Here is a 16781-nt window from a genome sequence, read left to right on the forward strand (position 1 = left end):
CTGCAAATTGCAGTGGCTGGAGACTAGGCACCTGCGCGGTGATCTGATTGAGGTGGGTGTATAAGGCCTTGAATGGGTTGAGCACGCTGAATTCTGATGGGATCCTTCCACTTGTTCAGATTACGAACCTAAGGGGGCATAAATTCAAATTAAGAATAGACAGATGTATAATAGATGTGCGGAAATTTGCCTTTAGCCAGCGTGTGGTTAATTGCTGGAACAAACTTCCATCTGTCGTTGTGGAAGTTGATAGGTTGAATAAATTTAAGGAGGAACTGGACAGGCATTTGGAGGGAATGGTGTGATTTTTTTTTTTGGCTGATGCTGCATAAGCTGATACACTTGCTTTCTTGCATCACATGCCACTACTACTACTAATAATAAGGTCTGACGTAGCCGAGTGGTCAGGAGCGAGAGTGCATAGCACGCGTTCCTTGAGTGACCGGGGTTCAAGCCCGTGACTACTAAATACGATAAATATTTGTATTGATGATTTATTGTAAGCTCTACTGACTTGGTTGTCGTGCCGGAGTATAAACAGAAAATTTTTTTTTTTTTTTTTAATATTGCCTGTATAATGAGATGGGAAGAATAGTTACAGAAGAAGAAGAAGAAATAAGGAAGTGGGAAGACTATTTTAGGAAGCTATTAAACATGGAAAAAAAGGTAGGGGAAATTGAGGCAGGAGAGAGAGAGAGAGAGGGATATCAAGAAGTAAAGTGGTGGGCAATGGAAAAGATCAAAGGAGGTGAATCCTTTGATCTTTGTGAAAGGAGGTGATGAATAAGCATAAGGGTTTAGAAGTGACTGTAGAAGTAGTAAGGTGTACTGGCCAAACGGAACTGCAGTTGATACACAGAGTTATGGGAGTAGAAAAGAATACCAAGGGACTGGAAAAGAGAGTTAATTGTGCCTGTGTATATATATATTTTTTAATTTTTTCAGAAATAAGTAAAAATAAAAAGTAAAATGCTAGAATGGAAAGATAGGAAAAGTTTCCCAGATCAGATTAATGTCATTAAATTATTGATTCAACCTTCCATCAGTCAGTACAATAATCACAACAGTAAGATAAGGATAAGCGTGTAAAAGTGCAATACTGTACAATAAAAGCATTCCAAGAGAGCCCTAAGGCCAAAAGAATTGAATAAGATTGAATGCTGCTTTTATTATGCATAATAAAATCATTCAAAGTTATCCTTTATGCCAGTAAAGAAGATGTAAGATAAGGATTTAGAATTAAAGGTATTCAGAATGTATTAAACCAACTCAGGCTATCTTAGCCTTTACGGAAATTCTACTATGTAAGTTTTGCCAGCCGGTGCAAACTTAAAAAAATTGTTGAAACGTATTTTGCATCCCGTAGGAATAAATGGAGGTATTGTGAAAGTATCGTAATGTGAACCCAATAACACATTGTTTTTTTTTTTGATAATTCGTTCCAAGACCTTGGAAGTTGAAATTTTTGCTAATAAACTAAGCCATTTATCTCTTTAATTAAAAGGTCATTTTTATAATGGAAATTGCACTACACTTTCATCGTTGTCATATGTTCCGTTGAAGTTGATAGCCTAAATAAATTTAAGGCTCAGCTGGACAGGTATTTCGAACGAACGGAGGGGTGAAATGGGAGTAGTGGTTGTTTTTTTTTTTTTTTTTTTGGCTGATGCTGAATAAGCTTCTTTCTTGCATCATATGCCTCTACTAATGCTAATGCTATAAGAATCAGTTTTCAACGCCTCTGTGATATTTTTCTAAAACACATTTCTGGAGGTCACTACCATAAAACAATAAAAAAAATTTACACTTTCCGGTTTATTGGGCTTTTCTGTTAGCATAATCTATTATAAATAGGTAGTAAACTCAGTCTTATTACATTTGCGATAATACCGATAACGGGAATTCTATTGGTTTTTACGTTATGGTATTATGGTGAAATGAGTTCCCCTTCACTGAACTCTTCAATCATATAAGAAACATAAATAAATTTTCAGAATCTTTTCTTCATTCCTATTTACTTATTACAATGGTGAAGGGAAAGGGACCAACAGAAAGTGCAAGTGCTGGCAGTGTTAGGAAAGGAAACCAAATTGATTTACAAATGAAGATGATTAATTAAGAAGTATGAAGCAGAAAAAGTTTGTCATCTATTGCATGGAATTAAGTCTCGCTGCTTCAATAGTTCAACGGAATACTATTTTAATGGACATAAAAGAACATATTAAAGGATCAATGCATTTAAGATCAACAACGATGACAAAACAGCATTCAGGTGCTATCTCGAAGACAGAAAAGCTATTAATAATATGGATGGAAAATCAGATTCAGAAGCAAGTGCCCCTGAGTCAAATGGCCATTCAAGTAAAAGCAAGAAGTATTTATAAAGATATAAAGGATAAGCATGGCGACCCCCAAGCCAAGTTCGTGGCAAGCAACGAACTTGGTTTAATAGATTCAAGCATTGCGCTGGTTTCCAAAACATTAAAGTATGCGGTGAAGTTGTCAGTGCCAATTCTGCAGCTGCAGAGAAATTTTGTGATTTTTTGGGAAAAACCTCTTCTAAATCTCTACCACCCTCAACTTTTGCAGAAGCGTGCTTATCAGCTGGAGAGTTAATGCTGGCAACGATGCTCAAAAGGTAAAACTTACCGACGTTGTGCAGGTAAGTTTTACCTTTTGAGGTACTTTGTCTTTTTCTAATCTTGTACACTTTTGTAATTTTTCCTGTGCATAAGATAAAAAATTGAATAAATAATTCTATTTATATGTTCATTGAACATTTCTTTTTTTGCTTCAATCAAATTCAATCAAATTTGCGAGTGCTGCATAAGCATTTAGCAAAATTCCGTCACATAGAGTTCCGCGGAACACAACCCGTATGTAAGTCAGGGAGTGGCTGTACCTTTATTCTAAATCCTTATGCTAAATTCTTATCTTGCATCTTCTTTGAAAGGCCAACTTTTGAATGTTTTTATTATGCTTAATACACTCTTATTCAATTCTCTTGGCCTTAGGGCTCTCTTGGAATGCTTTTATTGTACAGTATTGTAAGCAAACACTTAGCCATAATTATGAGAGCATCCTTGGACTCAAGGGAAGTCCCCATGGATTGGAGATGTGCAGATGTATCCCCAATTTACAAAAGGGTATAATTATAGACCTGTTAATTTAACTTCTATTCTGTGTAAAATAATGAAGCCACTGGTTAAAGAAGCATTTGAGGATCATATAGATAAGACTACAGTAATAATTCAGACACAGCTTGGGCTTGTTAGGGGAAAGTCTTGTCTGACAAATTTGATTGGATACTACAATGTGGTTACAAAGGAACTGGATACAAAAAATAATTTTGATATCATATACATGGATTTCAGGAAAGCTTTTGATACTGTTGCACATGGAAGGCTACTATATAATATCAGTGTAGATACATCATAGTTAACCCATAAAATTAAACTACGTATGTAGTGTAAAGGCATTGTTTTAATTATATCTCATATTGTGGCTACCTTCATAACGAGTTATCAGGGATTGCACTACTTAGAATAAGTAACACTTCACTAGTAGAGAAGACTACTGTTACGTATTCTAAGTGGGCACCACTACCACCCAGACAGCACCGTTTCAAGGCTTGTTGGCCTATCATTGGGGTGGGCAGGTACCCTGGTAATGCAAACATGCATCACAGTTGCGAAATTACTTCCACAACATGAGAGATGCTAAATGGTCAGCAGAATGATACTGTATTGTGTTGTATTGTGGTGCTCACTGAGAATAAATAACAGTAGTCTTCTCTACTAGAGAAGTGTTACTTATTCAAAGTAGTGCAATACCTGATAGCTTGTTATGAAGGTAGCCATGATATGAGATATAATTAAAATGATGCCTTTACACTACATACATAGTTTTATTTTATGGGTTAACTATATAATATCGGTATCTACACCAATATTATATAGTTAATTTAAACCCATACAGAATTAAGCCTTGTACATTTAGTCTTTAAATACAGTATCATTCTGTTCCCCATTTGGCATCATTGCATTACCAGGGTACCTGCCCACCCACTGATGATAGGCCAACAAGCCTTGAAACAGTGCCGTCTGGGTGGTGGTGGTGCCCACTGAGAATAAGTAATACAGGCGGGCCTCGATTAACGTGTTTAATTCGTCCCGCGAGCGCATCGCGCAAAACGGAAACGCGTTAATCGAATATAATAACCAATAGGAAAAATTATAATTGGTCCTTGACCTTCTGGAATGTCCATAAAGAATTTTAAAAATACCTTTTAAATAACTTTTTAACTGTATACAATGTAAAAGATAATGAAAATAATTATGGAATTAAATGTTTATTGCATAAAACAGCGGTTCCCAAACTGCGCGCCGCGGAATATTTTAAAATTTAGATGGAAATACAGCGATACTCGACATCTGTCGGACACCGCGCGAACTACTAGCTCGAGGTAGTTCACAGTTTCAACATTTCTTATTAAGTTGTTTGGACCTAACTACTAAGCGGAATGTTAGGTATTTCTTTTGGGCTGAGTGCGCCTTGAAAAAATTACTGAGACACTAAGAGCACCTTGAACCGAGAAAGTTTGGGATCCTCTGACATAAAATACACAATGAAGAAATTACTGTTGCGGAGATATTTGAACAGTGTTGACTTTCTCTTTTCATCAATCAAATTCCGATAGCTGACAACAAAGTTCTCTGGGCCCTGGCGAAATAAATATCGCAGAGAACATCAAAACTTTTGTTTCAGGTTCTATGAGATACGAAAAATTTCATCTAATTCTTTTACCGTTATCTCCTTCGCGGTAACATTTTCATCTGGCTCATTTAAAAATTTGAATTTTTAAATGAAAGTCTGCATTGACTTTATTAGCAGGAGACAAACACGTCTTCTTCCGATGGTTGAGGGAACACACCGAGGCGAGTAGCAGGCAAACGTTTGTTTATTGACCGTACGACTCGCGGTAAGCTTCACATGCGGTTCAAATCTTTTTCAACTATCACATAAAGAAAAAAAGATCGCGTTAACTGGAAATTTGCATCGTGTAAAGTGAAAAGTGGTATCATTTTTTCAAATAGCATTAATTGAATGTCGCGTAAATCGAACTCGCGTTATGCGAGACCTAGCTGTAGTAGACATCATCTCTACTAGAGAAGCATTACTTATTCAAAGTAGTGCAGTACCTGATATCTATTTGTGAAAGTAGCCACAACATGAGATATAATTAATGCAATGCCTTTACACTGTGCATGTAATTTAATTTTATATGTTAACTATGGTGTATATCGATATTATATAGTTAATTTAAACCCATATGGAATTATACCTTGTGCATTTAGTCTTTAAATGGAAGACTACTGTACAAATTGGAGCAGTATGATATTATGGGCAAGTTGCTACAATGGATAAAAGGGTGGTTGAGTGGGAGGAGAAAGAGAGTGGTAATCAATGGATGCTGCTCTTCATGGACTAATGTTATTAGTGGAGTCCCCCAGGTTTCAGTGTTGGGTCCACTGTTGTTTTGTATATTTATCATGATATTGATGAAGGTATATCTGGCTTAATGTCCACGTTTACTGATGATACAAGGGTTGGCCGAGATGTTAATGACAGTAATGGCAGTGTGCTACTGCAACAGGATCTAGAAAATTTGGGCAGATGGGCTGAGAAGTGGCAACTGAAGTTTAACAGTGACAAATTCAAAGTACTGCATATGGGGAGAAGTGACCCCAGAGAAACGTACCAACTGTGTAAGAAAATGACAAAGACCTGGGAATAATTGTGCAGTCAGATATTAAGTTTTTTGACCACCAGAGCAGGTCATGAAGTATTGTCAGTGATATACAGGAATTTTGCTAGTAGGGAAAGGAGGTGATTATCCCTTTGTATAAGGAAATGGTCAGGCCACACCTTGAGTACTGCATACAGGTCTGGAGGCCTCATTTTAGAAAGGATGTAGAGTTGCTAGAATGAGTACAAAGAAGGGCAACAAGATTGGTGAGGGGAACAAAGGGGTGCTCTTACGAAGAAAGGCTTAAGTTCTGCAAATTGCAGTGCCTGATGAGTAGGCACCTGCGAGGTGATCTGATTGAGGTGTATAAGGCCTTGAATGGGTTGAGCAAGCTGAATGCTGATGGAATTCTTCCTCTTGCTCAGATTACAAACCTGAGTGAGCATAAATTCAAATTGAGGAAAGACAGTTGTAGAATAGATGTGCCAAACTTTGTTTTTAGCCTACTGGTAGTTGATTGCTGGAACAAATTTTCATCTGTCATGAAAGTTAATAGCTTAAATAAGCTCAAGGAGGAACTGGACAATCTCTTAGAGGGAATGGATGTGGGAAATGTTTTTTTTTTTTGGCTGATGCTACATATGCCTCTACTACTACTACTATCGTACTTTATGCACTCTTAACCGTATCTTATATACTATTGTAATTATATATAAAAGGGATGGGTGACAGAAAAAGTGTGGGAATTATAGAGGGATCACCCTGACTAGTCACACAGGGAAATTGTTTGAAAGAATAGTGGAGAGTAGAGTATAGAAAAGGTTGAAAGTAAGATAAAGGAAGAACAGAGTGGCTTCACAAAAGGTAGATCAACCATGTATTTAATTTTTGCTGCAAGACAAATGATGGGGAAACATTATGATTGTGGAAGGGATCTGTGCATGGCTTTTTTGAATATTGAAAAGGCATTTGGTAGTGTAAAGAGAAGAGAGTATTAAATGAGTTAGAGAGTATTAAATGTCTATACAGATGGACTGAAAACTCTGTGGAAACAATAGTTGGAAACACAGGTTGATTTGAAATTAATTGACAGTGACAGGTTAGTGCACTCTCACCTCCACTACTCATACTAGTAATGGATAATATAGCAGATGCTGTGGAGAAAGGGATTGGGATAGAAAAAATGAAGTAATGATGTTTGCTGTTGATTTGTTGATTTATGGGGATGGGGAGGAGCAGATACAGAAGCAGGTAGAAAGCTGGATGGAGGAGGCGAAGAGATACATTAAAGTTTAGTGATGCGAAGGAGGTAAAAGAGGGGATTATTATGACTTCATCTTGAAGTCATAATAATCATAATAAAGGGGGGGATTAACATCTTTATCGAGGGAAAGAAGGAAGAAGTGGATAGTTTCAGATATTTAGGGAGTACAGTAGATAAAGAAGAGAGAATTGATAAGGAGATATGTGGAACAGCAGACCAGGAAGAATGTTTTATAACTGTGTAAAAAATCTACTTTGGCGATAGTAAGTACCTGAGAAGTGCAAGATGGTACTCTATAGAGCTTATTATGTATTAATAATAACCTATGTATCAGAATTGTGGGTAATGCAAGTGATGGAAATGATGTTTCTGAGAGCTGTGTGAGGAAAGACCAGAAGAGATAGAGTGAGAAATGTGGCCATTCGTGAGAAATTGGGAGAAGAACGATTACAGGCAATGAATGAGAAAAACAGACTGAGATGGTTTGGTTCTGTAAAGAAAATGAAAGATAATAGACTGCCAAAGAGAATGTTAGAAATGAAAATGGAGAGTAAAAGACCAAGAGTAAGGCTGAGAAGAAGATGGCAAGAAGAGGTGAAGAGTGATGTGGGGAGAAGAGGCATTAGCTGGGAGGGGCTGGAGAGAGGAGAGAGGAATGGTTGAAAGATAGAACTAAATGGAGAATACTGGTTTCCATATTGACCTGGAAGAAGCTGATACAACAATGGATAAGTAAGTTTTATAGCTATTGTTCATATATCCAAAATTTGTTATTTGTGGTTCCTCATATTCATATGATCCTAATATCAGTAATATCCATATAGAGGTTCTAGAGACCAAACCAGTGGCACTCCCCCACTCCCCTCAAATCTTCCATAAAGATATCTGCTATGAGTAGTGAGAGTGGGTCATATGATTTTAAGTATTCTATGTGGTTAAATATGCTTAAAATCATATATTTTTATCATACTTAACCTGTAAGTCTGCACATAAAATTTTTATTCATATTTGAAATACCTGGATTTGAATGTCATTTGTGATAATTTAATTATCATATTATTAAAAAGTATTTTGTGCATATGTGAAAATATCTTTCCACCCTTTTTAATTTAGTTTTTTCTATATTTTTTGTATCTCCCAGTGGAATGTTTGTAAACATATTTCTGCTCAGTACTCATCATGTTAGTATTATTAATTTTTTATTTCTTATTAATGTTGATAAACTCAATTGAATTTATTAAATGGTTATTTTTGAGTGATTTAAAATATTTACTAACCATTCAGTCAAATTTTTCTCTGAGCTGTATTTACTGCAGTTAAAATAGCATCTGATAGAATCATGTTTTTGTAAAAGTAATCTTATTTTAGTACTTAAATAATCTTATTAGACTCAGGGCAATATACTATGAAATTAAGAAAGATTTGTAGGGAAATAAAAATGCTAGTAGAGAAAGAAAAATCACAAAGGCTACAGAAGTCTTTTAGACACAGGGATCATTAATAAAAGAAATTACAATTTCACCACACCTTCATTGGTGAAGCACCAATTTTGTTTGGAATTTTAAAGATTCATAAAATTTTCACCAATTTTAAAGATTCATAGAAGAAAGTAATCCTTTTATGCTCGTTGTTAGCCTAAAGCAGTACAGGGCAAAATTTGGCCAGATTTTTAGTTAGCATTTTAAATTTATTCAAAATAGCCACTTTCAGAAATTCAGTTGACTTCATCAGCATTAATAACCCAGCAGAGGTATCATCACTTTTGTAAAACAGATATTGCATAGCCTAACAGGCCCCAGATTTTAGCTTTAATATTTTAGGGAAAAAAAAAAAAAAGTATTAAATTTTTTGAGTTGTGCTTGGAGTATTTTAATACTTGACTCTTTACCAGTAGATTGCAGTTCTAATTAATTTTATATCTTCATTTTTAATGGTAATTACACATTTTTCAAATGTATTTCTTAGTCACTAAAAATACTCATTAGTTTTAATGAAAAACATTTTATTAATTATACTCACATTTTCAGAAAAAATGTAAGTAACATTGCATGAATCTTTACCCCAAAACAAAAAATTAAGTCAGTATTTACAAAAAATACTCAAAAATTAATGTATTTCAATGAGGGAAAAAAAAAAATCCTGTTAATTCTTCCTAATGAGTATTAGGAATGCGAAATAGTAATATGAAACCATTAGAATGGAAACCATATGAAACCAAATTAGAACCATTCACATTGTTTTTTTTTTCTAAGATTCTTGTGATATTCACTATGAAAATTCACTGGAGAGTTAGCTGATTTACTATTCATGGTTGCAAACTCTACTGGAATTTCTCTTATTTTTCATGATAATACCACATAGACAAGTAGTCAACTGTGAAAAGCTTTTGGATAGTGGAAAACATGCCATTTTGATGAAAAGCCACATTTCACTATACAATGAATTGTACTTGGCTGGGCATAATGGAGTAGCAAGCCTCCTCAGCTTACACAAAGTGAATGATAACAACAACAAAAAAAAGCCATATAAAAGGGCTCTACAATACTATTAAGATGATACAAAAATGTAACAAACTCTTAATAACCAACCAGTGAGTGAGTCACCAGGATTAAATATTCTCTTGGTGTGGCCTATCAGGTGTCATGATACTATTGCTGGAGTTAAGAAAGAAGAATTTAATAACAACGTTATCTAGGTGAGTATTACCAATACAGAAGACATGTTTACAAGCACTCTAGTAGGAGAAGTAGAATTAGTAAAAACTAAAATAAAAGGATGAGAAGTTAGAATTATTTCTAATACTATGATAATTAATTTTTTATAATTGGTTTGAGAACCCAAGTATTTCAAATTTGAAGGGAAACATTATATTACATACTTGCAGGTTAAGTATACTGAAACCACTCATGACATATGCTGTTAGGGAAGATTTTGAGGTGAAAGCCATTGGTTCGGTTTCTGCAAAAATCGTCTATATGGTTCAGATATTATGTATTATTTTTGTAATTTGTAAAGGATGTATTATTTTGACATGGAAAACACAGGGAACCCCAATTAAAACAATGTTTTGCATACATGAACAATAAACATAAAATTATTAGGTTATAAATGAAACTAGAAAAAAAAAGGTAGGAAAGTGCTATTTTTAAATGTCTTGTTGGAAAGAGAACAAAATTGTATTATTACCTAGGTGTATAGAAAAAAGACATTGTATTAACTTTAATATTCACTGGTGATTCAAATTAAAAAGAGATCAACCAAAACACAGTTGTGCAAAGTAGTAAGAGTCTGCAATCTGAAAAAAATTAGATGATGAACACTTAAATGCACCCCCAGAGCCCTTACTAACAGTGGATTTTTATGGAGCATGGTCCACAAAGCCATATGTAAATACATTGGATTCCGGTTATTTGGGCCAAATCTTAAAAAACAGAAACCAATCAAGAAAATAGCCAGGGTTTACTCTGCTTAATTGGGACAGCATGCCGTTTAATCGGGGCAGGAGACCGCAGAACTGAAAATTACCCTACGATTGTCTCCGATGGTACCACGTGGTTCGGTTGAAATTCTGGAGGTCACACCATAAAACAATAAAAACAATTAGCAGTCACCTGTTTATTGAGCTTTTCTGTTAGTGAAATCTATCATAAACGGACAGTAAACTCAATCTTACTGAATTTGCGATAATACTGACAGCTGGAATTCTGTGGGTTGTTATGGTGAAATGTGTTTACACTTCCATGAAATCTTCAATCATATAAAAAAATTAATTTTCAGATCTTCTCTTCATTCCTATTTTTAAAGCTTTATAACTCGTTACTCGGTTCTCACTTGCACGTATTGTGTTACTTGCAATTTGTGTGTGCTGTGTTCTTTGTTATTGATTGCTTATCTTTTTACTGTTTTAAATTTTAACCCCCACCCACAAATGTCAGTGAACAGAAATGTCAACTAGTTAGTATGTACATATTACAGTACGTATTAATTATTCCGATTATCACCTATATTCTTCCGATTTTCATGTATCATTTAATTTTTTAATTGGTAAAGTAATAAAGGGTAAATTTGTGCTTAATATATCTTTGCTTTTATAGCCTGTGGATAATATTCCTCCTATTTTCGCTAATTAGAATCGCTGTTTAATAGAATTAAAATTCAATTCACAAATGTGATCACAATGATCAGCGTTTACTGCACATTGTGGCACCTCTGTAGCCAGGTGGGCAGGAGCAGCAGTGCGTAGCACACACTTCTTGATTAGACCAGTGTTTGAGCCCGTGACCACCAAATATGGAGGATGCGGAAAGGTCAGAGAAGGACCACCGCATATCCCCGGAGTAAAATGGCCTTAGTTGCTAATGCTCCTAAAAAAAAAAAAAAAATCAAATAACAATAACTGCACATCGTATAATGAACGGTATTTTACTATGTTGAGTTCGTTGTAACGTGATTTGATTGTACAGTGAACTAATTGTATTTTTAACTATTTACGTGAAACTTCGGATAATTGGGGCAGCCGCTTAATCGGGCCAAAATGCACTAGTCCTGATGTGTACCAAATAACCGGAATGGACTGTACATAGAGAATTACTTCAAAGAAAATAAAAAAATAAAATAAAATAAAAAAACGTAAAATCAGGACACATTCAAAAAAACAGTTGCAATAAGTACATAAAAAGAATAGGAGAGAAAACCATTAGAATATGTAATAAATATGGATTAGATGTGGTATTTAAACCAATAAACAAACTGGGTAATATTTTAAGGGACATGATTCCTGCAAGAGGAGAAGATATGTTATCTGTAAAAAAACGCATGTGGTTGCAAGAAATTGTACGTTAATGAGACAGGAAGGTTATTTGAGACTAGAATTGCAGAACATAATAAACATGTAGAAATGGGAAGTACTAGGAAATCAATGTAGGTGAACATACTGATGAATGCTTCTGTAATTCAAAATAATTAGTGAGACAGGGAAGGGATTTCATTGAAGGAGAAGTAAGAGAAGCTATGACGTAAGAAAATTTAAAGATAAGATGAAAAATAGAAATATGGAAGGTGATAGAGATGCCCTATGGATGCATCCATTCAACAACAGAATATAAATTTAATCCGAATTAGGATTGTTAATGGGCACCTAAGATTGAGCAGTTACAGATCAGTCACCCCCTTGTGACATTATCTCCCCTCCTTTACTTTCCTGGTTACCTAATCACTGAGAACAGTGGCACATATGACCAAGGAGCCATTTTTGTTGTTTTTTAGGAGCATCAGCAACTTAGACCATATTGATCCATTATGTATTATGTCTATACAAGTGTGTATTCATGGACCGATTTGCATGTTATGCAATGTGAAAAACCCAGTATAAATTACCGGGAAACCCTATTCCCTCTGCCTGAGTTTGTCTGATTACAGCCTCAATTGAAGAGGACTTTAGAAATTCCTCCAGTTATAGATGGAAATCAAACCCAGACTTCTCCAAACGAGTGACAAGTAGTGAAACCGCTATACTATCCAGGAGGACCCTAGTAGCATCATATTCTGGAACTTCTATAGGTTTCAGAATATGATGCTCTTAACAAAGGTAATAATTGAAATGTAATTGTGTAGTAAAACACTATCTCTAATGGAAGTAACCCACAAAGTAAATGATTCTTTTAAAATTATGATTAGTGAACTTCATCTTATTAAAAATAATATTTTATTTTATAACAACAAAAAAAAAATTTTTGCCATATTTGTACACTGCCCTACCAAAATATCAGAGATGTACCTAATGGCACTTGGTCCACCATTTGTAATAATATTGTCATTTTTGCATTGTATGGCATGGATTTGTAGGTGTGCATAGACATCCTGTGCAGTAATATTCCATTCCTGTTTGAGGAGAGCCTTTAAATCCACAAGATAGTTGTTGGGGCCTGTGAGATGTATCATCGCACATGATTCCACATGTTTTTGATGGATTCATGTCTGCCAGTTGTGTGCACTGTGGCAGATGCTGTAACCTACATAGTTATTGCACATCTCTGGAGCAGTCTGCATACTATGCATATAATTCACACCCTCTAGGTTGCTGCTTTGTCATCTTGGAAGTTGATCACTGTCTGAGTACATCATAATTATGGTATTAACCTGGTCTGCAAGCATATTCAGATACACCCTTTAGCTGACAAAGCCTTTCAGAATAATGAGAGATGTGTGCCTATTGCAGAAATGGCCCACATAAGAACATCGCTTGGCCTGTGTGAAGGACATAGGCACAATGCCTTTGAGTTTATTCTGTGTGCTAAAGAAACAAACCTCAGTGCTAAAGAATATGAATCATGGTTTGGCTGACCATAATACCTTACTGGTGCTCCATTGGCCAATGCTGCTATTCCATTCATTACCTTAAACAAATTTGTCAGTTCCATGCAGACAGCTTACAGATTACTGTACTACTTCATTAACTCATAAGCCAAGTTCCCCATATGCCTAGCTGGTGGAAATGGGTTCTTGCTGTTTAGTGTTGAAGGTTTTGGTAATTGTCTACAGTATTGCCTTCTGATTTTCAGGAAAGCTTATGTAGTCCCATTCATGGACTATCTTCTGGCTGCACTTGTTTTTAGTATTACTATTACTGGTTTTGTTCCACAGTAACCATCAACACATGAGTGAAATCTGCTAGTGACCTCAGTGTCACTTCATATAAAAAAATGCCTCTCGGTTCACCGATGTTGGCTGCCTATCCTGCTTTGGCGCATTATAGCCTTAGTTGCTAATGCGCCAATAAACCCCAAACCAAACCCAAACCCAAAGCCTATCCTGTAGTACAACTTTTAATGATCACTAAGGTACTGCAGCTCTTCTTATAAGGCTTTAGCATCACATAACCAAGCATGTCATGGACTATTTGATTTATCTGCATTGGGAGATATGTGAATATTAGAACACTGGATTCTCTTGTAAATTGATAGGGTAGTGTATATTGTCCTTTTCTGTTAATTTTATTTATTTTTCTGATGAGATTTTCTCTCCAGGCAGTAAACACAAAAGTAGAAAAGGGCCTTCTTTAGCTACCAAAACTCTTAAAAGAAAAGAGCTGAAGCGAGCAAGGAGAAATTTAATCAAAGAAGCACTTCCACTAAAATCTGGTGATAAAGTAGTTACAGAAACTCTTTTAACTGAAACTAAAGCACACGTTGTGTGGCAGGTGAGAAAAATATATGTAATGCATGATATAAATATTTTACTAATGAGTCATATAGGTACTATTTGTAACTTAAAATTTCCGCTCGCACTCTCTCTGTCCCTCTCTCTCTCTCTCTCTCCCCCCTCAATTTTTCTTACTAGAAAATGAAGCCATTTGCAGATATCTACACGTATAATTGTGTTTTATCATTGTATATGCAACGGTCATTTGAAGAGACTGGGTCACTTTAGGATGTATATTTGAAAGAACCTAATGAAATTCTTAAGGTTTATTACCGATCAGTTGAGAAGCAGTTCTTTTATTGTAGACTGTCAAAAAATGAAAAACTTATATAATTCCAAAAAAATATCATGTCTCAAGCCCAGTGTTTCTTTACAACCTCTCTGCCTTTCTATTAGTCACCGGGTTATTGCCCTTGGCAATAAATTTTAGATACCTTACCCAGGGTAACTATAAGTTAGTTTGTAATCAGTGAACATTTGTAATTTTTACAGTAATTGTAATTAATGAAATGTAAGATTACTTTTATAATTGAAATAATTAATACATTTAAATATTATTTCTGACAATTGTTTCTTTTGAAGATTATGCCTATGTGTTTGAAGGGTGATCAAAAAATAAAGTTTCTCCAGGCCATACATTTTTTACAAGCATATATTTTTGCATATTGGAACTATACAATGCATTACATTTTGAGTAGTAGTTTTCTGCATAAGAATTATATATTTTAAGAGACTTATCCCAATGTGATATGAGACTGAGGGTTTGTCATAAATGGTCAGTTAGGATGGACCAGTGTAACAAGTAGGCACTCTCTGGAACTTGAAGTTAAGTCCCCTCCTATTTTCATAAATAATGTTGACAAGGGTATCCAAAGGAAGCCATCAGAGTTTGCTGGTGCTTTTAAATAAATAATTATGAGAGCTTCCTTGAACTCAGGGGAGGTCCCCATGGACTGGAGGTGTGCAAATGTATCACCAATTCACAAAGGTGACACAGGTAACTATAGATCTGTTAGTTTAACTTGTGTTCTAGGGAAAATAATGAAATCACTGAAATCTTTAATGAAAACTTTAAAGAAGCATTGCAGGACATCTAGAGAAGACTGCAGTAATAGTTAAGGCACAGCATGGGTTTGTTAAAGGAAGGTCTCATTTGACCAATTTGATTGGATACTATGATGTAGTCACAAAGGAACTGAATGCCAAAAATAATCTTGATATCATATAACTTGGATTTCAGGAAAGCTTTTGATACTGTTACACATGGAAGACTGCCGTACAAATTGGAGAGGTATGGTATTAAGGGTAAGTTTCTACAATGGATAAAGGGATGGTTGAGTGAGAGACAACAGAGAGTGGTAATCAATGGACACTGTTTTTCGTGGACAAATGTTACTAGTGAAGTTCTGCAGGATTCGGTGTTGGGTCCATTGTTGTTTTGTATATTCATCAGTGATATTAATGAAGGTATATCAGGTTTAATGTCCAAGTTTACAGATGATACAAAGGTTGGCAGGGTTATTAACGACAGTAAAGACAGTATGCTGCTCTAACTGGATTTAGATAAGTTGGGCAAATGGGCTAAGTGGCAACTGAAGTTTAACATTGACAAATGCAAAGTACTGCCTATGGGTAGCAATAACTGAAGAGAACAGTACCACTGTGTGGTACTACCCTCAGAGAAGTGGAAAGTGAAAAAGACCTGGGGGTAATTGTGCAGTCAAATATGAAGTTTGCTGAGCAGTGCAGAGGGGCTGCCAGGACAGGTCATGGAGTCTTGTCAATGATATATAGGAATTTTGCTAGCAGGGACAGGGAGGTGATTATCCCATTATACAAGGCAATGGTTGGGCCACACCTAGAGTACTGTGTGCAGGTCTGGAAGCCTCATTTTAGGAAGTATGTAGAGTTGCTAGAATGAGTACAGAGAAGGGCAACAAGATTGGTGAGAGTAACAAAGGGGTGCTCTTATGAAGAACGGCTTAAGTTCTGCAAATTGCAGCACCTGGAGAGTAGGTACCTGCTAGGTGATCTGGTTTAGGTGTATAAGGTCTTGAATGGGTTGAGCAAGCTGAATGCTGATGGGATTCTTCCTCTTGCTCAGATTATGAACTTGAGGGGGAACAGGTTCAAATTGAGGAAAGACAGTTGTAGAATAGATGTACAGAAATTTGCCGTTAGCCAGGGGGTAGTTGATTGGTGGAATAGACTTCCATCTTTTGTTGTGGAAGTTGATAGCCTAAGTAAATTTAAAACTGAGCTAGACAGGCATTTGGAATGAACGGAGGGGTGAAAATGGGAGTGTTTTTTTTTTTTTTTTTTTTTTTTTTTTGGGCTGATGCTGCATATGCTTGCTTTCTTGCATCATATGCCTCTACTAATGCTAATAACAGTGTCCTTCAGCATGTTAAGATACAGGTGTTGGTTTTCAGTTGTACTGAAAAAGATAGGTCCAATGACCCCATGAAAGGCCCACCCAAAGTATAACCCCAGGTTGATTCAACTGTTTTTCAATTGTTATATAGGGGTTTTCTGTTGAATAATAGACACAGTTGTGTCTATTATTAA

General features: G+C 35.6%; 1 protein-coding gene across 2 annotated transcripts in view; it reads left to right on the plus strand.

The window, feature by feature from the left end:
- The window catches only part of LOC150076458 ((E3-independent) E2 ubiquitin-conjugating enzyme UBE2O), a 758089-nt gene that overhangs the window by 216377 nt on the left and 524931 nt on the right, over positions 1 to 16781 (plus strand). For both annotated transcript variants that reach the window (XM_090387793.1, XM_090387794.1), the window contains exon 8: positions 14039 to 14211. In XM_090387793.1, coding sequence (XP_090243919.1) covers positions 14039 to 14211 — 173 coding nt within the window. The remainder of the gene's footprint in view (positions 1 to 14038; positions 14212 to 16781) is intronic.

Source organism: Mastigoproctus giganteus, chromosome 13 (assembly GCF_048544385.1).
Source record: "Mastigoproctus giganteus isolate SK-2022 chromosome 13, ASM4854438v1, whole genome shotgun sequence".
Taxonomy (NCBI): domain Eukaryota; kingdom Metazoa; phylum Arthropoda; class Arachnida; order Uropygi; family Thelyphonidae; genus Mastigoproctus; species Mastigoproctus giganteus.